Source organism: Sinocyclocheilus rhinocerous, unplaced genomic scaffold, assembly GCF_001515625.1.
Source record: "Sinocyclocheilus rhinocerous isolate Xijiao unplaced genomic scaffold, SAMN03320098_v1.1 scaffold1485, whole genome shotgun sequence".
Taxonomy (NCBI): domain Eukaryota; kingdom Metazoa; phylum Chordata; class Actinopteri; order Cypriniformes; family Cyprinidae; genus Sinocyclocheilus; species Sinocyclocheilus rhinocerous.
Window position 1 is genome coordinate 35,140 of NW_015628698.1, and position 25,505 is coordinate 60,644.

A 25,505-nucleotide genomic window follows, 5' to 3' on the forward strand; every position below is an offset into this window, starting at 1 on the left:
AATAATATTAATTTCACAAGAAACACCTGCAACATTTTGTAGAAGTACGTAAATATTTAAGTGCATTCATAGTACTGACTATGGGCCTATATAAACGTTAACACATGACATAAAGAAACATCATCAGGAAACTGTCTACTATATCACCTCGACAGAACATGATAGTTTATTTTTTTATTATTTTTTCTATTGTTGGATGCAGAGATTATTTCAAATGAACTACATGCTCATATGAAACTGAAACAATGTAAACTGTATTGTATATATATATCCTATATACAAAGTTGATCTATTAAACTATATTTCACAAAGCCCATAAAACATCTGTGAGACATAAAAACATAGCAAAATTATGATAATGTACATTTTGGTCAGAAATCTTTGTTGGATTTTGGGAATTTTGGTTATTTATAATATATGTTTTATTATCTACCTATAAATGTTTAATATGCACAAATAATGTAACTAATATTCACCTTGAAATGGGTGAGCATATTTCAACAAGCAAATCAGACTCATCATAATACAACATCATTTTGTATGACCATGTGACTGACAACATTTTTATAACGTTCTCCATTCAATCAATGTAATTATGGCCAGTTATTAGTATTTATTATTTGATTGTAAAATGTGAAAAAATTGCTTCCTTTTTAACAAGTTTTGCAAGAAGCCTTCATCCAAGCCATAAGATTTGTTCAATCCAAAATACAGAAAGTAATTTACTAATATTAACAGTATGAGGCCTTAAGGGAAATGTTGTTAGTTTATTGCAGTTTTCAGTGGTAAAGTGCTTCTCAATAACACCATGTAACTTTGTATTTGTTCCCAAGTCTCCGGTTTTGAGGATCTTTGAGGGTCTTTTGCAGCTCCCTCCCAGACTGAGGCTAATTGGAGTTCCATTAATCACTCAAATCCATGGCTTCCACATGCGGTCTGATCACAAATGTTAAGTTGCCACGCTCTTGTTTGAGAGGAATAAATTTAGCCTGGATCAGGATGGATTGTGGTGGAGATGTTGGGGGGATCGATGGTCCTCAGGGGTCTGGTGACATCTCCAACCACACGCTTGCCTTTGTGTCATGGCGGTCCGCCAACCGAGGTCAGCTATCCCAGCAGGCCATTCACTTCAGCAGCAGTTACCAAGGTGACAGCATGTCAGAGCTTTGGCTGCTTGGAGCGGGCTTGTAGGGAGCTGATGCACCACCTCCTTGATGGATTTGTCAATAGTGCTTAGACCAGGAGGGGCAGCAGCCTGCATGACACCCACTGTCCCAAAACACACGCATGCAAGCGGCATCCCATTCCAGAGATCATCACTTGGTTTGGATAGACATGTGTTTTCCTATACATCCATTGATTAAGCAAAGTATCAGCAGCTCTTGGACAAGAAGGAAAATGGAATTACAGTAAGGTTCAATGTCTCATTAACCAGGTAGGGATTTATAGCATAGAGCATCTGAGCCGTCTTTAGGTCAGAGGGTTGCAGTGTAACCATTTATAGGTTTCAGGGTTTAATAGATTACTAATAATTGGACCCACATATCCTAGGTTAGGTATTACTGCCTAAAGCCAATAAATAGATCACTGTGAATGGATGCCACAGCTCTTTTGCTTAAACAGAGATCAGTAATGCAGCACTGGAAAATCTTTTCCAGATAAGAAGAGTAAGTGTGAGAGAGTGGGTGAAAGTTTGTTTGCATGCATGTGCAGCAGGTTCATTGGGTTTTCTACAATAAAACAGAAGATACTATAATTGACTTCAATCTCAAGACAAAACTAGTCAGTCTCAAGTCTTGTTGTGAAAGAAAGTTGTCGGTAGCCTAAATGGCTTCTGTAACTCTTTTCAGAAGGGGAGATGAGGATAAAAGGTTCAAAAAGGTGCTCTATACAGCAGCCCTCGTTAGGACAACTCCAGGTGTGGGAGTGTTAACACCTGGTCACTCATTCACCAACCCCAGATGGCAGAGATTCAACTAATCCACTCACCGTTGGGCAGGCGGTGAGTGTAAACTCACTCACCGCGGTTTTGATTCGAGAGCGATTAACCTTGAACATCAAAAGTGACCTGCCAGAAATGCATGAAGAAAAAGATGAAGAGAAGAAATGTAGAAAACTTGGTTAGACATCTGAAGTGCACTCACAAGTGTTGTATGTGCAGATTCTCAAGTCATTAAAAGCTTTACTCCCAGAAATAATAGTAATTAATTGGTGTAATACACAAAGGACATAATTATCTATTTTTTTTCTGTACTGGCACATATTTAATTACCCGTAATTGTTCCCTGAGCCTCGTTCAAAAGGGGTGTAGGCTAGACAATCATAATGCATTATGCTCTAATCCTATATTTGGTTTTGTAAAGAGAATATCACTATATCAAAGAATATAATAAAGCAACTACTTCACAAAGTATGAACAAAAACATCTCGGAACTCATTCTCAGGTCAGGTTGACATCATCAGTAGATTGTCTTACGTGAAGAGCATTACATTTGTTAATAACTGCCAGATTTATCCCTTTTCTCTCACAGACCAAAGAACAAAACTACTGATTAACATGAATTCTTGTGAAGTGTGGCGATATCTGAGAGTGTTGCGAGCTAAATTTGCCCCCTGTGCAGAGGGCTGAGGGCAGCCGCGCGGCTCCTTGAACACAAGATTGAGTTTATTAAGTAAACAGAACAGCGAGAGGATAGAGGGTCTGATCATGGGCCCGTTCGCCAACCCCGGCCCCCTGCAAGCCAGGCGAGCTGATTAGCTCTGCCGATTGTACCTAGTAATTGCAGTGCCATGACCCCCTCCAGGCAAATATTAGATTTTAGTGGTTTAACCTTTGCAGTCTACAGTGGGTTTAAATTGCCTGTGCAGATGTTGGGGAGCCCAGCGGTAGCCAGAGAGCCGGTGTCCTCTCATCAGCAGAGGGAGATGTCTCAAGACTCCCGGTCCTTATTATCCAGTCCAGTCTCATTTAGAGCAACTCTTTATGTCTGATTGTTAGCGACTTTTCACCAATATCACTGCTGGAATCAACTTTGTTGTTTAAAGTGTTTATAATTGTGTGCACAAATGCTGCTGTGCACTAGCGATTAAAAGATGGAGTGCAAACATTATCCCTGATTGTATGAACAAATCCCTAAAATGAATATGTTGGATCAAAGAAGTATATTATGCTGGGAATGTAGTTAAAGCTGGCAGGACGAAGGGGTGCCCCTTGCAGGACAAGTCCATTAGCAGGAAATGTTCATGAGATGAAGCGGTAGGAAGTTTTTCTAAGGTCTGACTCAGCTACTCCAGAGGGTCGTATTACTCCCGTCCTGTCTGGGGTCTTGAACCTCTTCCTCCCAAGCGACGGGCAGCTGCATCCCACGGCCTCTTTCTCCACACTGCGTAGTAATGGCTTCCTTCCTGTACTCGCCACCGGGACCCCACCTCAGACGCTTACCTAGGGAAAAAAAAGACAGACGCAAGATGAAGGAGGGGGGAAAAGACACTGGCACACTCTTTTCCTCCATGGGAAGCAGGGAAGGAACCCTTCAACTTGTCTCAGGCTGGAAACCCAATACAGCCATTCCACTGGTGTGTGTGTGTGTGTGTTTGGGGGGCTGGGGAGCTGAATAGGCCTACAAAGTGGTTCCATCTGAGAGTGAGAGACTCACACGGGATATGGCTTACACACATAACACAAAGCTGACAGATCCCTGTTCTGATCTATCATTACTGTCTGTGTAACAAATATAGTGTCGGTGAACCGAGGTGTTCAACATGAGATGAATGAGATAGAAATACGCTGAGAAAAACCGTGTAAGTTCTGGCTGTAGCCCCATGACCACATAAGCCTGCAAAGGAGGCATTAGCAGAGCTGGCAGAAGCAAAGCACTTCACTGATCTAAATCGCCCCATTCTTCCTTATCAGCAGTGTGTGGGGAGCAATACTCAGGTAGCCCCCCACAGGCCCATCGCTAAAAACCCTAATATCTGTGGACGTCCGTGGCCACGGCCCAATCTGCTGCGGCGGTCGATTTGTTTCACGCACTGCCAGAAGTGCTTTGTAATTAGGCTGATATTGATGAGGCCTGATTCCAGCAGGTAATCACTGGCAGTTCAGCTTCTCTCCGCTCCTCAGCAAAATGTCTCTATTTATTATAGAGCTTTTGCTATCAATTAAAGGCCACTCCATGCACGGCTCTTTGATAATCAGTCGGAAGATTTCCATGGCTGTCGGAGGGCAGATATGAAATCTGGATAAGCATTCTCCATCGATGCCTCGGGAGCATTTCGTTATAACAATACTGGAGGATTCGGCATTAGAAAGGCCTCGCTTGAAGGACTGTTTCATTAAAAGTCCATTTCCTAAATAAGCCCGTTCTGGAAAAACAATGTAAATAAAACAGTGATTTCCTAAGAGCAGGCTCTGCCAGAGTTACGCTTTTGTGTCTTGATTTTGCTCCTGCATACTTATTATTTAGGCTTAGTTGATTGTGTGTGCATTACATATGTGTGCATCGTACAGCTCCGTCTGCGTCCCTGGGCCGAGTGTGTTCTGTGGATTACATCTCTCCTGGATTCTGTCTGTGTCTCTGAGGAGAGGACACCATTTGGGCCCCACTCGTATCCTCCGGCTGCCTTTTCCAATCACTGCCTCTCTACCTCTTCTTTCTCCCTACAGATAAGCAGCCAATCAGTGCAGGTGCTAGTTCATGCAGGGTAGGGGCATGGGGCGGGTTCCATGGCCCCGGGCATGAAAGAAGCACTGGCACCCACGACAAAGACTCTCTCTCTCTCACACACACACACACACAGATACTCACACATTTGCACCCGAATGCAAGTGTGTGTTAAAGGGGGAACAGAGAAATCTGTTGTTTTTCTTTCACTCTTTTACCACACTCACTCCCCTCCAGCTGTTATGTCTTCGTATCGATCAATGGTGCTCCCTGCATCGGCGAACTATTCATATTTGATTCATTATTGTAATATCGGCCTGTGTTGCGCCTTCCTAAATTGTGGCTTACGCTTATAAGCGAACGAGTTATGAGTATGAGTGAACTTGTATGCTAGACGGTTAAATAATAGCCTTGCTATATTCATTGCTATTGAAATAGCCACTTTGCATCACATTATGCAAACTCATAAGAACACATTTGTAGTGTTTGTCGCAATATTTCCTTTTTTTTTTTTTTTAAATAAAGCCTATTTCAAAAATCTCTGGACAGTTGCCATTTACTTTGGCACTGGCCCCAAATAAACAAAATCATTAGACCAAGTCTTAACAGAAAGCATGTGCTGTTTGTAACCACTAAGATGTTTTCACATAAATCCCTCGTGAATGGAATGAGAGATACAGCGTGCAAAATACCAGAGGAAAAGCAGTTTTAAGCAGACTGCCCCTATGGCTGATTGTGTCAGCCACAATGGACGCTGTAAGCAGTGTGAAAGCTTTAAGGTGAAAACGACACACGCTGTGAGATGTGCTTATCCCATCACGAGCCAGTAAGGATTTTAGGAAAAGCATGATGGAAATTATGACTGGAATAAGCCTGCATCTTACCACTAAAGCTTAAAGAATCCAGGCCCATCTCTCTCTTTTTCCCTCCTTTTTCTTGCCCTCTCATGTCATGCCACTTCTAGCCCTTTTTTTTTCTCAAAAGACACAATTTCCACATTTCAGCCTGTGGAATTTGCTATTCCTTTCTCGATCTCTAAAACCACACAGCTCTTTTGACTTTCAAGGAACTTACTTTCTGGACTACAGCCACTTTCCAAAATTCCCGGAAAGGAGGAGAACATTTATTAAACTTTTTGAAAAGACAACAAAACCATCTTCACGAGATAGTGGTGAAGTCACAATATCATGCTCTACAGTTAAGGACGATAAAGCAGTCACACTTTGTTGGTCTTGCAATAATTTTGACATGTTCCAGGTTCAGTAATAATTGATTATAATCATTTGTTATATTGTTTGTTATGTTGCCATGGCAATTAACATGTGGATGTAACTTTAAAAAGAAATGGTAAGACATTTTTCCATTTTGATTTTTGTGCTAATTAACATTTTGCCACGAGTGCTGTAGATTGAGCTGAGTTGTATTGAATGTGGATTATTTCTTTAATTTACATTTTGACATTTCATGTAACTGATATGAAAAGTGATTAAGAAGTGTAAAAAACGGTCTAAATAGAAAGAATGTTAAAAGTCTTTATATGTCTTAAAAACAAACATTTAATTTAATAGAATTCTTCAACCTTATACTGTACACCTTTGTGACATGTGACATTTTTCATATTTGCGAGGGTGGCTCACAGAAACACCTCCAGCAGGCGTGTTATCCCTGAGTTAGCTGAGTTTGGCCAGAACTAGCATGTGATTAATGTGAAGCTCACTAACCCCCATGGTGAATTGGAGACCAAGGGTCGAATCTATTTTTCTTTGTGAATGCTTGTGGCTAAACCTGAGCGCAAACGTTGTTCATCATTGCGCCACATTAGCTCGCCAGAGCATTGACTGGCACAAACCAGAAGCGTGTGCCCCTTCACTTTGATTAATGTTCACAAACACTCACTCCAACTCTATCATGAGTGAAGACCTGGCATCTATTAGGAGTGGTGCACACATACATATAACCCCTGGAATAAATGCTGGCCTTTGGCTCTGAACCCTCCGTCTGATTTGTTCATACATAGAATAGTGTGAAGGAGATGGATTTATTATTATTATTATTATTATTATTCATTAAAGTTGCTCTCACCCCACATCCGAATACCTCCAGACTAGTATGCAAAAAATAGTATGTCAAATAAAATATGCAATTTTCACAAAGTATGTGGAAAAATCCCTGGATGACCTGCTAGTTCTGTTAAGATTCTGAGGTGCATCTCTGATGGACATTTTACTATCCCACTACTAGGCCATGGGAGAGGATTTGCCAATGGCAGAGAACAGTAATTTGATTGTCATTTTAGGTCACATGACAAATCCGACCTGTCAGATGTAGCATGTCCAGATATTTATACTTCATTGAAGACCATACTTTTTAACAGTTCAGAAGTACATAGGCTAGTTTAATGCTTTACTTTAATATTTTTATTTATCACAGTTGTACCAAGAATGTTGGTATTAACGCCTATCAGCCTTGATTCTGACAGTTATAGGCCATTTCGAGGTGGTGGGAATAAATACTGAATGTTTCTGGTTTGGTGCATATTGTTGAATAATCAGGCCAAGAACAGTTATGAGGCTATTTTACATGACATTTAGGGACAGGCATCAAAAGAGATTCAATGTGATCAAAAATTTTGTTTATTTGCAACTCCCACAAAATTCTACTTCATGGACAGACCACCGTTTCATACAGCAAACAAATTGGCGGCCTATATATTTAACTAATTAGTCTATCTCTTTTCTTTTTTTTTAAGTACATTTTTTTGAGTTAATTAGATTAATCAAATTTTTTATGTGCTGAAAATTTCCTTAGTGCATTCAGTTTTAGCTGTTTTAATGCCAATGTTTTTGTGTTCACAGCATTAAATAAAATTGACATTAGTTTTAAAAATATAAGCAAATGTATAAATAAAACGGCTAGAAACACTAAGGTCATGGGTTCGATTCACAAGGGAGTGCATGAACTGTAAAATAACTTGAATGCAGTGTAAGTCATTTTGGATAAAAGTGTTTGCTAAATACATAAAAATGCATCTATAAAGCAATAGAGTACCAATATACTTCAGTACCAATATTTGCTCTGTATCTTATAAATAAATAAATAAGTAAAACTCTTACTAAATATGTGTTTTAGTACACTATTTTAAATGTTAAACATTCTAAAAATGTAATCTAAAATTTTAAAACTATTTATTATTTAAATATTATTATTTATTTATTATTTTTTGATTTTCTCAAGTTATTTAGCTTTAATTTTAGAAATATTTTAAAAGTCTAATTTTGATTAGAAAGGTGGTGGTTTTCTTCCAAATATATTTAGTCTCTGAGAATTGATTCAGTTACTGTGTACCTGGATAAATATTATTTTATTTTGTATTTTAATTACAATGTTTGTTTTTTACAAAACAATACACAGACATTAACAGATAATAATAATTCAATAATAATAATAATAATAATTAAAAAAGAAGTATTAAATACATTACAAACTGGAAATAGTTTTGAGAAGTCATTGAAGACAGGAAAATAATTGCAAACAGATAATGTTTTTGTTGTTGTTGTTGTTGTTGTTTTTACAGCTTTTTTGTTAATAATTTAAACAATAAGAGGTAACGTTATTGCTCAGATTCTATGAAAACAAAAAAGTGAGGTCTGGAATTTTAATATTTGGATCTGTGAATGTGGAATGTTGCAAAACGGACCACTACAGTGTGCCAAAGGTATTTTTGTGTGTGATGAACGACCTGGGGCCCGTTCTTCGTACGTCGCTTATTACATCCGAGATGAAACTTCACATCCAAGATGATATCATCGCGCTAATCAGGATCTGGCTAATTCGGTTCTTTGAACGCACCTGTTGTTGATTGATAGTATGGCTGGATTGAGTTATCTGAAATAATTGCGCGTTCATGGGTTGGTTTAAAAGGGGCTATGTATCGATACTCGAAACCACGATCAGCAATGCAGCGATTGGCTGGCGGCAAGACAGCAACGTAATGACATCATATAATTTAAAAAGTATTAAAGACTACACAACATTATTATATTATCTTTAAATTAATTTTTAAATGATTATTATTTTAAATTATTGTCCCTGGATTAGTAGGGTACTCTTGTAATAAAGTCGCGGTGGTAGCGGACAGATTTTAAGTATCAATTCTGCTTAAAAAGATGCCATCTAATCCCGTTTACATGAAATAAGCCTGCTCCCGAGCAGGTTTAAGTTTACGGACCTGTTGCTATGACAGCAACTCCGGGATGAGCTTCCAAGAACCAAACAATCCAAGATCACGCCAAATCATCACCAATCAAATCCAGCTAACTGAGTTAGCGACGTACGAAGAACGGTCCCCTGATTTTTTTTAATTATTATTATTTATTTATTTATTTATTTTTTAATAGCTTGAAGTGATGAACGACCTTGCTTGCTTCAAGGATGTGATGTAGTCTTCACTTCCTGTCTAAGTGCGAGTCGTCGTGCAAACATGGCTGCCTCCGGTTGCAGAGGCGTGAGGTCGATTTTATGGAAGTATAGGAGCTGCGGGAAGAATGTGTGTGTGCGCCCCGAACAAAGATGGTCCCGCAGGTGAAATGCCTTCTTATTTTTGCTCCGGCACAGTGCTGTTTTTGCGACAAGCCAGTCATGTTCGATAGTGATGCTGCTGAGAGTATCATGTCCTTGTAACTGTATAGTGCTTTTGGAGTCTGTATAAAACATGTAGATTGACAGGATGGAGTGCTATCCTCCCGTTTCATTGCATACATGTTGCGTTAATAACCTGCACTATTTGAACGGTTTATATTGTGTATTTTATGCAATACGGTATGGCTTGATGTCCTTTGCACCAGCTGGCTAGTAGATAATACAGATGCAGCTTTAATTCAGAATTGAAAACGAGTATAATCATTACTTTTATTTTGAATAGTATTTATAATTAAAACTTTTACTATTTGGATTATTTCTTCTGTACTCATTATTGATATTTCATTATTTTATGAGCTTGATCACAAAGGTTGCTTGTTGTAGCCTTGTTCTTTGTAGCAATTGACAAAAATTGGTTCTTATTTGTTGTTATGTTTTTTCTTAATTCCAGCTGCCAGTCAGACAGATTTACGTGTCATCCTCTTTATGGAAGAAGAACCTGGCAGCAGCAGGCCCTCAGAAATTCACACAGGAGTTCATCGACAAACAGGTGGAGGAGTTTGAAGTTGGCAAACGACACTTGGCCAACATGATGGGGGAAGACCCAGAGACATTCACACAAGAGGATATTGATGTGAGTTACATTTTGATTCTATTCTATGCTATGTTCAGTCTTATTCTTTTTTTTAGTACATATGTAAGTGTGTGTGTGTGTATATATATATATATATATATATATATATACACATATATACATATATATATATATATATTTATGAAGTATCGTTGATTTCACCAATTAATCAGTAGGCTTTGTTCTATTATTCTTTTACAATCTGAGTAACAAATACTGTATTTGTTTTTAAAATAAAATTAAATATAACAAATACTGAGTAACACATATTCTAACTAATAGGCTAAATAAAACAAGGTGATCACTTCAGCTTTCAATAAATATCCAATATCAAACAATTCTATTACTATTACAATTTCAAAAATGTTTTACCATACAAATAAATATATTTGGCACACAAAATGAGATGACAGAGACTTTCTCATTCACCATTTAGTTAACTGTATGAAGAAGTAATTGACTGAATGATGCTTCATTCTGCTTAACATCTCCTTTTGTAAGTTATAAATGGAACAAAATAAAGTGCCAAGACCTTTATTTTCGATAAATTATTTTATTCACAACATTAGCTCTCTTAAACACCTTATAGTGTTATAGTTATCAAAACAGTCCTGAGCTACATCAAGCTTTAATCTATGCAAACCAAACTATAATTTTATTGTAATGATTTTTTTAATTGATTTGTATTTATTTATTTTTGCATTCACTGTTAAAACGATTCTATCATTAGCTAGGTCCACACTGGACAGCTGCTTTATAGCAGAAAATCAAGTTGTAATTATAACTGAAAGCTTTTTTTTTACTGTAAAGCTGTGTGCTTTAAATCAATCTATTGTATAAAGTGCTATATAAATAAACGTGATGTGACTGGAGTGCCATTTGCAGAGTTGGTGCAAACATATCCACATCGCTATGATCAGATGCCTTCTTAACTGCGGTTTTCTCACCACTGTCATTTTTGTTGTGTGTTTATTTCATTATTGAGAGCACATATTTACATATTAATTTAAACTCTGCTTTCAGCAGCGTCAGGTTCGGCTGTGGAGTCTGTGTCTTCTCTTGAATTTCATCCAGTAGAGCTGAATTGCAGGCTCTTACATTAGGTCATATGAGATCAAACGACTATTCGACAACAAAAACTACTTTTGAATGCATTTGGACGATTAATCGCAGACAATCTATATATATATAAAAATATATATACATGCTTTTGTTTATATATGAGAATGGACAGAGTATACCTTCTCCTGCTTCAGCTGTTAAACTGACTTGTCATTTTGTTCATAGTCAAAAAGATATGTTGCAATTTATAGGCTTTAGAAGGTGTTATTCCTTTGTTGGTATTTATAAGTATAGTATATTTTATTTATTTATGATGGGTATTAGAATTATGTCATTTTACAGCAGCTCAGACAATGATGAGTTATGCTGGCATTAAAGTCTCTCTCTGAAATCTGAATATATACTTTTTGTTGTTGTTGTTGATGTTGTTGCTGTTTTGTGGCAGTGCTATCTGCTGTTCTAAATGTAATTTTCATTTTCCAAAATCTGGCCCAAATATCCAAATCCTTGATTTGCAGTTTGCAAGACTTAATGCACAGATCTATTCTAATATATCAGATTTTTTTGTCCCGCCTAAATTCGGGACAAAAAATTAATTTCTAAATACTAGCGTTCATTAAGATCTTATTCTATTATTATTTTTTAACCTGTCTGTATCTTCTATAATAACACGTAGAAGTTGATATTCTAGAATAGTGTACTCCAAGCCATCCCACTGTCCACAACAATATTTAAAGGCCAGCTAGTCCTAGTTTTGTTTTTCGAAACAATTTATAATCTACAGGAACTCATAGTTTCTGTAAATGAAAAAAGTAACTTTTCAAGTTTTAAGAGCCAAATGTTATTCATTTGCCCACTGTTTTTACTCAATAAATTTACATGACTCTTAGTCATTTGTGGTTTTCTGGATAAGGATAAGATAATAATTTCCATATATAGTGTTTGTTCCTTATAAAAAGCCCATGGAGTTTTAAGATTTTCCTAATTTACATGACCTTTCCAGGTATAGAAATCACCCGCATATATACCGTTTTTCTTTGACTGTGAGAGCGTCTTCAACTACTTTTTGTTAAAAGGTGGTAAATTAAAAGAAGAAACTAAATATATTTATCTCATTTAGTTGGTTTAGCTTATTGTATTATTTTGTCTTATTTTAACTAGTTTTAAGTCAATCTGAGGCCCTCTAGGCTCCATTAGCTATTTAGGATCCGGCTGTTCTTTGGTGCCTCTCTTTTGGTTTCCTTACATGCCTCAAAAGAAGGAAGGAAGAAAACTAGAAACACAAAGATTGGTACCATCAATATCATTGTGATTCCTCTGAGCTAAAAGCAACGTCATCAGCTGGTGTCACAGCGAAGCCTCTTGGACCTGCTTAAAAATTGGCATATATTTACAGACATGTCCAATGTTTTATTCTGTGCCAGACAGAAATGTCCGTAATTGATTTATCCAACTAATTTGGTCCAATTTCTCGATTCTTAGCATTATTCCCCGATCTCTGTCACCATTAATGAATTGAGTCCTCAGAGCAAGTGTGGCTAAAAGAAGCTGACACGTACCGTCCCTCTGCCAGCTGATCTTTGGGTAAGGGGTGGAAAATGGCTGCGACTGCAGGGCACAGAGCAAGTACAGGATGGTGCGTCTGTGCCTGAGCTGGCACCGGCGTGTCTGGCAAGCGCTTCAGCCGACATGACGTTCCCGTGAATGCACTGAAGGTGTGAAACAGCTGCACAGCAAGCGCTGCCAGGAGGAAGTAATTAATAAAGACCGCAAGCCTCACCTGCCTTCTCCCGCTGTCTTTCGTCTACTCGCACACACATTGCGTTTGCACCCGTCAGGTGGGCTCTGACGTTCACAGAGTCCATGCAACTGAAATTGGGAAGAAATTTGCTGAGTTTTTGACAATTCCAACTTGAGCGAACTTTTAAAGGAGAGTGTCTTGAAGCACAGGTTTCAGAAGTTTTGGAAAATAGTGCAAGTTATATGATTTGCGTTTATGTAGCGTATTATTGGAGCTTGGCAGTGTGACAATTTATTTCTATTAGGGATGCACCGATACCGATACTGGCCTCCTGTACTCATACTCGTACTCGTTAAAATGCCCCGATGATAATATCAGCTTTGGGATACTGCAAAATATCTAATTTTGTGTTCCACAAATGCAAAGAAAATATACTGATTACAAACAACAGCCAAGTAGATTATTTTTAGGTGAACTATTACTTTAACTTTATTTATTTATTTATATGTGTAAAGTCTGTAATGCTCACCAAGGCTGCATTTATTTTAGCAAATACAGTAAAAAACTGAAATATTGTGAACTTATCACAATTTAAAATAAGTGTTTTCTATTTTAATGTGTTTTAAAATTTAAATTTTCAGCAGCCATCACTCCAGTCATCCAGAAATCATTTTAATATGCTGATTTGGTACTTAAGAAGGATTTTTTTTATTATTATCAATGCTGAAAACAGTTGTGCTGCTTTTGTGGAAACTGATTTTTTTTTTCAGGATTTTTTGAAGAATATAAGGTTTAAAAGAGCAGCATTTACTTGAAATATAAATCTTTTATAACATTGTAAATGTCTTTACTGTAAAATTTGTCCTTGCATAATAAAAATAAAAATCATTTTAAAAAAGGCTCCAAACTTTTGAAGGATAGAGAACTTTTAATACATTCATAGATCAGGACAAAAATTGGGCATCATTTCACTGAGCCATATGGTCACTTAGATATCAACAACTATTCAGTATTTTAATTTTTTTTTTATTCACCATGACTTATTTTTTGAATTTTTTTGTTTATTCAGAATTTTTTTTGTGTGTAAACTTCCTTTAATTGTACAGTATTTAAGGGTCAGCGAGAGAGTTCAAATAGTCATGTAAAATTAAATTACGACTTGGTTCAAGAAACCTTGACTGACTAAAAAAAAAAAAAGGTGCTACAAAAGCAATGGGATGGCAGTATCTGTATGGGTTAAAACATGTATGTCCTTATCACCTGAGAAGGTCAGACACTTTTAGATTTTCAGTGCTACATTTTTCATGGCACATGAAGCAAGTGGTCAGATGTCTCCAAAAAAAAAAAAATCTGTTTTGAGGGAGTGCGAGTAGCAAGTTTGTTTTCACAGATTGGCCTTGTGTGAAGTTTAGGCAGCAGAGGTTTCTAGAACACTATGACGAGGCTAAACCTCCCTTAGGGAGTTGGGCCATATTGCTTTTCAAGGTATGAACAGGTGCTGCTTTCATCTGTCACTGCATCCTGCACCGTTCTGTCTGTTCTTCTCTTTGTGTTGCTTTATTTCACTCAGTTTCCCTCACTCTGGTTTTGATGGCCCAATACATGGATGTCTGTTCTCTTAGAGTGCATCTGCCATCACCTCACTTTTTTCTTTAATTTTTTTCTGTCTCTTTATCCTGAAAACAGGGTCAAAGACCCAAAGGTTGCCATTCTAAATGTCTCATATTATGCAAATGAAAGTTTAATGCCCTGCTGAATGCTATCACTGGAATAATTTGGGTCTTTATGAGAGTATTTGAAATAGAAGAGATCAGTGTTTCCCACTGTAGTAAAAAAAAAAAAAAAAAAACACCTGAGTTGCATAGAGAGACCTCTGGGGTGCACAATAAATATTAAATATGTTATCGTCATATACTGTTGCATGTAATTTAAGAATTGGAACAATCTGACTTTTTATTTGCCTACCGCAGCTGACTAGAGTTCTGGGGTTGAGCCCTGACTTCATGAATGCTCAAAAAAAAAAAGTTCATAAACTAAAATTACCTTTAAAGAAGGTAATGTAATTCTTCAAGCCCATTGATCTCACTTAGATTATTTCATAATAAAATGTTAATAAATATCACACTTCATAATCATCATAAAAATTTATTCATAATTAAAGTGTAATTTTTGTGGCAAAATTATTTGCCATTTAAATGAAGAAATAAAAAAAAAAGAGTGCATTCTGATTCACTTTTTTGTTTGTTTGTTTGTTTGTTTGTTTAGAGGAGTATTGCATATCTTTTCCCCTTTTTCCCCTTTGAGAAACGAGCAAGACCTGCTATGAAGGTGAGATTTCATCCAAATTTGAATTGTTATTTTTTTGATAATTTATAACACAGTCAATATGTTCATTATGTTCCTTTCTTTTTGTTTTAGCACCCAGAGGAAATATTCCCAAAACAGACAGGTATGTAAAAGCTGCCTTTTAACTCTTTCTGTGCTCTTTGACACCAAATATAAGCATGCTGATATCTGCTAATGATCTACTCGTGCCCTGTTCTCTCTTTTAGCTATCCAGTGGGATGCAAAAGGACGTCCTTTTCCCTTTCTGTTCTACACAGGGAAACAGTCCTACTATTCTCTCTTGCATGTAAGTTCATTCTCATGTTAAATGCTTACATACAACAGGCAAAACCAGAGTGTTCTAGATGATATTTGAATTATAGGTGTTTATATACAATAGGTACCATATACTGTAGATTGTGGGATAATTAATTTATTTGTTGGTATTGGTTGATATTTAATACTTGATTTAGATACATGCTAATTTCTTCTATTTTTACATTTAATTTCAAGATTTTAGTCTAACTTTAAAAACACTAATTTAATAACACTGTTAAACACTGTTAAATGTAGACTAGCAAATCTTAAAATTAAAATCCATTTTCATCATGTGTATAATAATCATAGCTTAATTTTCTTTAAGATGACTGATCTTAGTTTTTAGTGGTTTTTTTCTAATTTATTTAGACAAAAATAGTGTATAATTTTAATATCAATCATTTAGTGGCTGTTAATATATTTTTTAAATAGTTTGTATATGATGTACCACAATTTTGGCAGCTGAAGATGAATTTTCAGTTTTTGGAAGGCCAAATTCATTGACCAAATGGTGAAATTTAATTAGCGATTCTCTGATGGCACGTTTTAATTGTGTCAGTGTCTATTTCATGCACACAACTTAGAAAAGCTACAGCAGGTACTTATGCTATCTCTTTGTGGATGCTAGGGGATGAGTTGAAAATATTGATTTGATTTTGATGAACCAAGATCTTTTAGTCTATGCTGTTTTGAGCTGATGCCTGAACAAAACTTCATCAATCTTTATTTGCAGTGCGTCTATCATCCAATATTCACAATTTTGTGATTTGTTACTTTTGATATGAAACAGCCTGAGCTTTCTGTCAATTTTATACAAAATTCAAACAATAAATGTCATTTTGATACTTTTAAATATGGCGTGACAAATCCCTGTAGCCACCTCAGTTTATGAATCAACTGATCATCTCTTCCTCTTTACTACTAGTTATAGCACAAGATAAACATGAATAAACATCAGAAGGGATGTTGACAGAACCAGTACAGCTCACTAAATTGTATCATGTCTAATGTAATCGCTCAAACAGTGTTTCAGCCTTGAAAAGTTGTCAAAAAAGTCTCTAGGAAAAAAAAAACTCTAGAGAGGAGCATTTTGCTAAATATATGCACTATATTACATATTCATTACATTTTTATTTGACCTCTTTCTTCATTATTTAATGAATATGTGTTTTATTACTTCCACGGTTTAAATGAAATTGGAGTAGAAACAATTATACCATTAAAACATTGATATAAAATCTGCTATATGTACAATTTAATTGTTTATATACAGATATACAGAGTTGGAAATAAAACTAAATTTAATTAATTAATTGATTATTAAGCTTTATTTTTCAGTTTCAGTTTTCTGCTAAATCAGTAAAAAAATAATTTTGGTGCATCACAAAATGTATCCGTATCGGCCATAATTTTAATTTTGTTGAACTGGTTTGGGGAGAAATCCTGCTTTGTCTGGTTTGTGATTGAAGGAAGCGAGTGGCACAGACAGAGAGTGGGTGGGGGCACATCACCGAGAGCTGGGCTAGAGGAGGGGTGCAGACAGAGAGAGCTGGGAAGGGAGGCTGCGACTCGAGTCTCAATCTGATCCCCTAAACAGGGCCTAGATGGGGTGATGGGGGAACAGCCCCTCTGCTCAGAGAAAGGCTTTGTTTGGCATTTTACACTTAGGCCTGGTTTCACAGACAGGGCTTAGATTAAGCCAGGATTAGGTATTTAAGTAGTTTTTATAAACGTACCTTAGAAAAAAAAAATTACTGGTGTGCATCTTGAGACCAAACAATAGCACTGACATATTTTAAGATATGTCAGTGCAAGTTTTCTTCAGTTGAAACTGCTCAGACATGCATTTTAGTCTGGGACTAGGCTTTAGCCATGTCTGTGAAACCGGGGGTTAGTGTGCTAAATGATGAAATAGAACGGTTGGTGTTAAAACAAACCAATATAAACAGGAGATTGGAATGATTAAGGTAAATGCAAATGGCAGGTTTGGATTTGAGAAAAGAAGAGGAATGAGAGTTAGGAAGATGAGCGTGACAGAGCTCTTTCTCCTCCTTAAATCCCATTTACAACAGGGAGCATCACACACTTCACTAGGCACGCCAGGGCTTTGTGATATTAGGTGTGAGTGTGTATGCGTGCACACGGGCTGTTTTTTGTGTGTAGGTGTGTGTGCACATCAGCCTCAGGGGTTTTACTGTGGTGGGAGCCCCTGAGAGCCTCCTGCGTTAACCGCCTCTTTGTCACCACGGCTAATTCCTTTCAAAGTTTGTTTGTTTTAGCTTATTTTTCCCTTCTCTACCATTCATCTATGGACTCGACCTTGGGCTAAGACGTCTCTCAGTAGCAGTAAGGAGTTTGTGTGTGTGCGAGTTGACTAATGCACCATTGTCCTCAGTGCGCCCAAGCCCCTCATCCTCCCCTTTGCCCTGCAGTGGCTGGGAACCCTGCTGCTAATTTAAATAGGTATGTCAAATCTGCCGGCGTGCACCGGCTCTCTCATCCAGCTTCGAATCGCACAGAGGTGCTCCACGTTCAGAAACCCTGCAGTGTGCAGAAAATAATGTACAACTCTCCGTCCTGCAGAGGGGAATATTTTTCTAGCATGAGCAAAAGGAAGGAAAACACAAACACTCACAGACTCTCTAAGATACACAGGCGGTAAATATTGACATTTACCTTATAGTCAATACCTCATTTATCAGGACGTTATACAGCTATCAAAGTAACCCACTTGCAGACTTGAGTAACCAAGTTTTCTATTACAGTAATAATCAATTATTAAAACGCATTAATTGTGTGACCCTTTTTATTCTTTCAAACTATAAATATATTTATAAACAAAGTTCAGTAACAACTATATATGCCAAAATTTTTTGATGGATTTGGGTGGTTCCTTGCAGTCTAGTTAGAAGTGGGGTGGTGTTTGCGCAGTGCTATGTAACTGGAAAACAAATTATTGCAGTTGTTGGTTTTTATTTGAAGAAATAATTTTATTCAGCAAGGATGCATTAAATTGATCAAAAGTGACAGTAAAGACTGTTCTTTAATGTTCTATTTATAAAAGAATCCTGAAAAATTCTTTCAACAAAATTAAGCAGCACAAGTGCTTTCAGCTGTGTAAAATGTTACTTTTAAATAATAAGAAATAATAAAAAAAATAAGAAGAAATTATACTTTAGCACCATATCTGCATATTAGAATGATTTCTGAAGGATAATGTGACACTGAAGGCTGGAATAATGGCTGCTGAAGATTATTATATTTTTTTTAAATTAATATAGAAAAATAAATCTAAATTGAGAAAACAGTTATGTAAAATTTAACCGTATTTCTATTTACTGAATACTTTTATTCAAAAAAATGCAATGAGCAAACGAAAACATTAAAAACTTTTGAATGGTAGTGTACATTTATAAAAATTATGGTGCAAAACATTACTGATTGGTTTAGAATTTTCAACCCTATCTCAAATTCGGATTGGTCATTCTCACACTTCAAGAAAAATGTAGGTTTGTCAGCTAGATAATGTTACCTTGGTGAGATGAATTTGACAGAATTCACAACAGCATTCAATACATCACAGGAAACTAAGAGTTTAAGTTTGCAAGGCAAGAAATTATCAGAAAAAGATCAACAGATTCATTATGTAGTGACGGTGCAGAAGCTGCCAGTTCCTTTTGCATTCATTAACTGGCCTGAAACACCCCACACTGGTCCCCGGGCCTACAGTCCTTATTTTTCAGACCTGCAATATGGCGTCTAGTCCTGCCTATTAGTTGAAAGAGCCTGTCACCTTTATCATAGAAGTATTGTTATTTGTTTATATTTTAATGTGCCTGTGCAACAGTTGGACAAGCCTAAAAAAATATATTTTATTGCATAATTTGAGCTAAACAAGCATACTTTATGACACTGTTGCTGTCAGATTTATTACCTAATTTGAAATATATTATTTAAACTTAGTTTTGACAGACACTTTTGAAAATTTCAGTCTTTCCCCATTAGCTGCCTGTGTGTGTAACCAAGATGGCCACAGAATGGACTGACTTTGGCAACAGCAAATATAACAATCTGACATATTTATACTTAAAAGCAACAATTATTTACTAAAACAAGTCATAAAAGCACAGGCTCATGACATTAGTACTTCCTGCTTTTAGCTGTAGGCCCTTCAACTCTGATCTTAACTTGTGTTGATTATACTGTATTTTCTACTTAACCTTCGACAAAAATCCCATGTGCGCTTTGGGAGGAGTGAGTCTGTACAATTTACCCATGATTTGTTGAATACAAGGAGCCTCGGCCAACCAAAAGGCTACATTGAAAGTTCATATTAAAAGCTCAGACGAGGAGCCTCTCTCCCCTCCTAAAGGCATTTTAATTTCTCTGGATTCGTTATGCCGCTGTGATCACGAACGTGAATCGTGCATTCCCCCACTTTTTTTCTCCCTCCCCCCTTTCTTTTCTATTACTCCTCCTTTTTTGTGCTGAAAATTGGTTTTTGCCCGATGTTTGCTTTTTTGGCGAGTAGGGGTGGATTATACGCACTCTATCAGGACCGAATTAAACAAACAGCTGTGGGATAATTGAGGGGGAAATGAATTCTCGCACAGGCGTGAGGAAGGTGCCGACGTGAGCTGCATGCCAGCGGCGGGGCCCCGCGTCAGACCCCTGCTCCGCACCGCTCCAGCACCACCACGCCTGACGGGCACTCCAGGCTCACGGGCACGATGCCAATTTAGACAAGTGTGCCCGAGGATGCCATCCTGCTCCGCATGGCAGATTCTCCTGTCAGGAGGACGTGCGAGTGTGTGTGTTAGAAAGGAGAGAGAAAGTGTGGGGGGTTACGGCCCAAGTGCTCCCCAATTCAATTTTCCCTCCACACACACACACACACAATTAAATTCAGCCAAAGCTGAAGAGAGACAGAGATGAGATCTGCCTTCATAATGGAGACTCTGTGTGTGCGTGTGCGTCAGGGGGATTTTCAAATCCCTGCTTTTGCTTCACTGCATCTTTTCTTTTGTGGGATTCCTGAATATCTATGAAGAATACCTCGTCCTTCATTCTGTGTATTCATTGACTTATTAGTCAACAGAAACCAAGGATTCTTTCTTTCTTTTTTAGTAGTAATTTTGTTTTTGGTATTGAAACTGACCATTTTCCATTTCTCTCTTCTGCCATTCTAGGATGTCTATGAGAAAATGCTTGCAATAGAAAGACACCAGGACAAGATGAGAAATAAAGGCCTCTTCACATCAGATACCAAACAAATGTGAGCGCTTCAAAACTGCTTGCAAGAAAAACATTTACAGTTATGCATTTAGCAGATGCTTTTATCTGAAGTGACATACAAAAGAAGAGCAAAAGCAGTCTGTCAAAGAGCCAACAGTATTTGTAATATACAGTGCTTGGTGTGTTAGAATATTAACAAGCAATCTAGAAAAGAAACACTTTTTAAATGCTCTTTTTCCCTAAAAGTGGTGAGTTTAATGGATAAACTGTTTGTTTCCTCTCAGATTGCTGACTGGGAGCAGGTGCTGTTAAAAGAGGAAATAGAGGAGAATCTGGTAGAGAACATTTCTGATCAAGATGTAAGAACTTACATCTTGTTCGAATCCTGCGAAGAGTGTAATTCAGGATGGAAACGCAAGAGGGTGCTGTTGGCAAACTAAGCGAGTTCTCTTATTTTGTGTAGTACATGCGGTTGATCCAGCTAATGGAGAAGTTGTTGTCTATGCCTTACTGCTCTCTGGAGAAGGAGTTCATACTGAAGTTTCGCAAACAGCTGGAGGTTCAGTCCCGTAAATACAAGATTCCTGCCCTGCAGTACGACCCACAAGGAGTCGCTTTCAGCGTTGCAGATGGTGCAATACTGACATTTCAAATAAACAGGCTGATTAAATGTTATCAGGATTTTTATTTTTTTTTGTGAATACTCTGAATATGCCAATAAGCATCATAAATGTAATCCATGCACCTTTTTCCGAAGTCTGCAGATGTGTTCTGTAGTCAAACCTTAACTTTTTTTTATTTGTAGTGTATAGGCCTGATAATTCTGAATCTGTGATTATTTGTGGTAACTGCAGTTATTATGCACTTTAAATTCCAATGATTGCCATCCAAATTATGGAATCTATAAGGAAATAGAAAAGCCATTTTTATGTCACTTTGGTCCAATAGTGCATTAGATGAGTGCCCAAAATTGAGACACGTGAAAAACATGAAACGTTAAGGACAAAAATATATCGCTGTTCTAAAATTAACTATTCACAAGACAAACATTATTCAATTATTGTAATATTCTGGTGGGCTTAGTACCAAAAACCATTGTGAATTAAAAGTGTGATGAAGTGTAATATTTTGGTTTTAATATTATTCTTGTCTTTCACCCCCATTTTTTCACAATCATCAGTGTTGAGTTAGTATTTTTGTATATACTATTACAGTATTCATTAACATTTTCATTGTGATTTTATTTTTAGTTATGTGCTATTGTCATGTTAAATTAAGTTAGTTTTTTTTATACTTCTAATTTAATTTTAGTTTTACTAATTTTAGTACTTTAAACTTTTTCAGTTAGTTGCCAAGGCAACATTTCTAGTTTCCAAGTTTATTCATATTGATGTTTTATTTTATTTCAGCTTTATTTCAAGTACCGGAAATTATTTATAATAATTTTTGTTAGTTACAACACTGGTAATTACCAAAATGATTTGTATGACATTAATTGTCTGACAGTCCAAATGGTGTTCTATGATATGTCAGGTGTATTGTTACCGATCATGATGCATCTGTATGAATATATTGTTATATTAGTATCATTGAGATGCTACTATAGTTTTTTTTTTTAATTGGTTTGTATTTTTGTTTTCTTTTAATTTTAAAGTTTTAATAATTTTTTAATAGTTTTTGTAATTTTTTAGTAGTTAATTTAATTAAAGTTCAGTACCTCAAGTTAAACTAAATTAAAATAAGGAATTTTTCCTTGGCAAATAGCTGAAATAAATTTTTTTTTGTATATATTTATTGCATTTAAAATTTCAAATAACATACATGTTTTAGTTAATTATAATAACCCTGATTTATTAATATAATATAATATAATAAGATTTGACGGCTACAGCTGACGAAAGATTTTCAGACATTCTAATCATAATTCTGATCTGTTCCTCACAACATGAGAGAAAGTAAATGATGGCAGCATTTTAATATTTGGGTGAGCTATTCCTTTAAGTCTTGTGTTCCAGTAAGTAAGATCTGAGAGTTAAATAATTTTTATTCTGCAAGGTTTCTGCCTTGTCTCACTCTTCTTGCCTTCTCGCCTAAAACTGTGATTCTTCTGTACACACTCACTTAATTCCCACATCACTCTAACTTGTCTCCTGCTCTCTCCTTCCCATAGGCAGAAGGAAGACTGCCAAAGCCAGTATCACCCTCAGAAACAGTGGCTCTGGGAACATCACAATCAACGGCAGGAACTACCTCCACTACTTTCCTGTACTACAAAACAGGTGTGTATGAGGGTTGCCTCCGTTATGCATCGCATCTTTGTGGAAAGATCCTTTTAGCATATCAAAAGCTTGGATATTTGTTTTTACTCTAGTTAGTATGCCATAAATGAGAGCCACACCAAAAATTTTCAGGTCCAGCATACGTGGTGAGTGTGTTGGGTTTTTCTAATGTGGTTGAAAAGTTAATTACACAGATGAGTGAACCAGAGACTTGGCGCTGTCAGCATGCGGCCGGCTGCCCGCCCTTATCACTCCGTCCGCTTCACACAGGCCTAATTGGAGCAGAAGGGGAGTGTTGCTCTGTGTCAGCACTGTGGGCCATCCCTGCAAGCGAGCCAGCGAGCGCACACATACTTAAGCACACGCTTGCATCGCGTCCTCTCTATGGTTCTTACAGTGGTGGGATTATCACTTTGTCTAAATATGATGATACAGTCCTCAAACGGAGATTTGCAGGAGTGTCATTCATACTGATGTTGAAAGCTTGAGTAGTCCAGCGGAGAGAAACATGTTCTTAATTCTCCCCACACATCACTTTTACGCCTCTCACTATAAATATATATATCTTTCCCTCTTTCTCTCTCTCAGGGAGCAGCTGATGTTTCCTCTGCTCTTTGTGGGCATGATGGGCCGGTTTGACATTGAAGGCAGTGTGGAGGGCAGTGGTCACTCTGCTCAGGCTGGGGCTCTGCGATTGGCCATGTCATGGGCACTGCTCAGCTTTGTGTCTGAGGGAGAAGTTGAAAAGATGAGGCAAGGTGTGTGACAAGAAGCTTTATATACTGATATACAGTGGTGTGAAAAAGTGTTGGCCCCCTTCCTGATTTCGTTCTTTGACTATTTAAATTAGTTTGATGATCTGAAACATTAAAGTGTGACAAACATGCAAAAAAATAAGAAATCAGGAAGGGGGCCAACACTTTTTCACACCACTGTATGTCTATGCATATTCATATATATTCTCATCTGCAGTTTATTTACTTGCAGCTTCTTTTATGAGGTAGTTATGCTGGGTTATTTCATGTGTACTTCATGTTGAATACCGCAGAAAATAATTTTGTCCAAAGACTGAAAATGAACAGAAAACATATTTGGTTTTATGGGCCAAATAATATGTAATGTTTTTCAAATTTAAATATTTATTTAAAATAATAGTTGGAAGTTATACAGCTATAATGTAACTGGAAAACAAAAGATTAAAAAATAAATACTTTTCATAAATGATACATTACATTGGTCAAAAATGACAGTAAATATTTCTTTATAACTTCTATTCATAATATAATCTTGAAAAATGATAATAGAATATAGAATCAGAATCTTGAAAAAACTGTTTAATAATAATATTTATAATATTTAACAATAATAATTATAAATGTAGCTGCAAGCAGCAATTGCGGGGCCAAGCACTCCAGAGGCAAAATGAGAAGCTAAGCATGGCATGGACATGCCTAAAATTTGTAGCAGCGCTTTACGAAAACGGTTTCGTCTATCGACACGAAATCCAAAACATTTAGTCAGCACAGTCTGAAGATGATTTGACTCGATTTTGGTGAAAATCTGACCTAGGCTTGAGGAGGAGTTTGAAAAAGTAGGTTTACAGCATAAATCAAAATGGCCGACAGGCAGTTCGGATTTGCTAAGGGAAATTCGAAAAAGTAGGTTTTCAACATGAATCAAAATGGTGAACAGGAAGTTCAGCCAATTATGGCAAAATTGGTATCGATGTTCTCAGCATGATGCAAGGAATCTATCAACATCAGTCTCATTACAATATTATAATGTATGCAAAAGTTATTAGCATTTTTATACATTGCTTTATAACTTTTGACCACAAGGTGACGCTGCGCCCAAACTTTTTGAGTGCCATCAGGGCATGGTGCTGAAGATGCATACCAATTTTCATAATAACAAAGTCTAAGCGTTCTTAAAATATTGAATTTTTTGGCAAAATTCTAAATGGCCGACGCCCAAAATGGCTGACATGGAAACATTTGATATGGTTCGACTCGGCATGATGCACCGCATCTAAAGAGACCTCGTGTTTTGTGATTTTTGGCCAAACCATTCAGAAGTTATAAGCAAAAATATGCATTAGGGCGATAGGGCGACGCACCACCAAAGAGCGAAAGGGAGAGATTTTCTTTTCTATGACATTCAACCACAGCTGTCACTGTTCTAGACTGTTTGTTCTGCCTCTGGATATATATAGTCCAATCAGAGTCAAGTCACGTTCTGTGGAGTACCGCCCCTTTTGGGGCGATTTCACTATGGCTGAGAATCGCCCAGACTGTTCTCACAGACTTCCATACAAACACTTTTTTTCGAACTGCAGGCACTGCAATGTAGGGCTGTCAAAATGGCTGAAAAACTAAATTCGAATTTTGTGCTTAAATATTATCAAAATTCGAATTATATTCGAATTTAAAATGCATCATTTCAGTTAGGGTAAAGAAAAGCTTTTGGCTTTTCTCCTGAGGCCATAAGAGGGTGCATCGAGCATAAGATAACATGACTATCTGTGAAAAATTAATTCGCCATTAAGTCTCGAGAGATGTTTTTTCAAAGTTGAACTTGCATTAATTTTACATGGCTTTCTAAACATGCGG

The 25,505-nt window shown here is 36.9% G+C and overlaps 1 protein-coding gene and 1 long non-coding RNA gene across 2 annotated transcripts in view; one reads left to right on the top strand and one right to left on the bottom strand.

Moving 5' to 3' along the window:
• Positions 1–8,739: 8,739 nt before the first annotated feature.
• Positions 8,740–25,505, bottom strand: part of LOC107738303 (uncharacterized) — a 21,235-nt gene continuing 4,469 nt past the window's right edge. The window contains exon 3 of the long non-coding RNA XR_001639866.1: positions 8,740–8,753. This is a non-coding gene — a long non-coding RNA (uncharacterized LOC107738303). The remainder of the gene's footprint in view (positions 8,754–25,505) is intronic.
• Positions 9,101–25,505, top strand: part of LOC107738302 (28S ribosomal protein S9, mitochondrial-like) — a 24,002-nt gene continuing 7,597 nt past the window's right edge. Inside the window, 11 exon segments of the mRNA XM_016550023.1 lie at positions 9,101–9,245; positions 9,754–9,936; positions 15,005–15,067; positions 15,158–15,188; positions 15,292–15,371; positions 20,572–20,657; positions 20,902–20,918; positions 20,921–20,976; positions 21,081–21,249; positions 22,788–22,896; positions 23,485–23,654. Coding sequence (XP_016405509.1) covers positions 9,234–9,245; positions 9,754–9,936; positions 15,005–15,067; positions 15,158–15,188; positions 15,292–15,371; positions 20,572–20,657; positions 20,902–20,918; positions 20,921–20,976; positions 21,081–21,249; positions 22,788–22,896; positions 23,485–23,654 — 976 coding nt within the window. The 5' untranslated portion in view covers positions 9,101–9,233.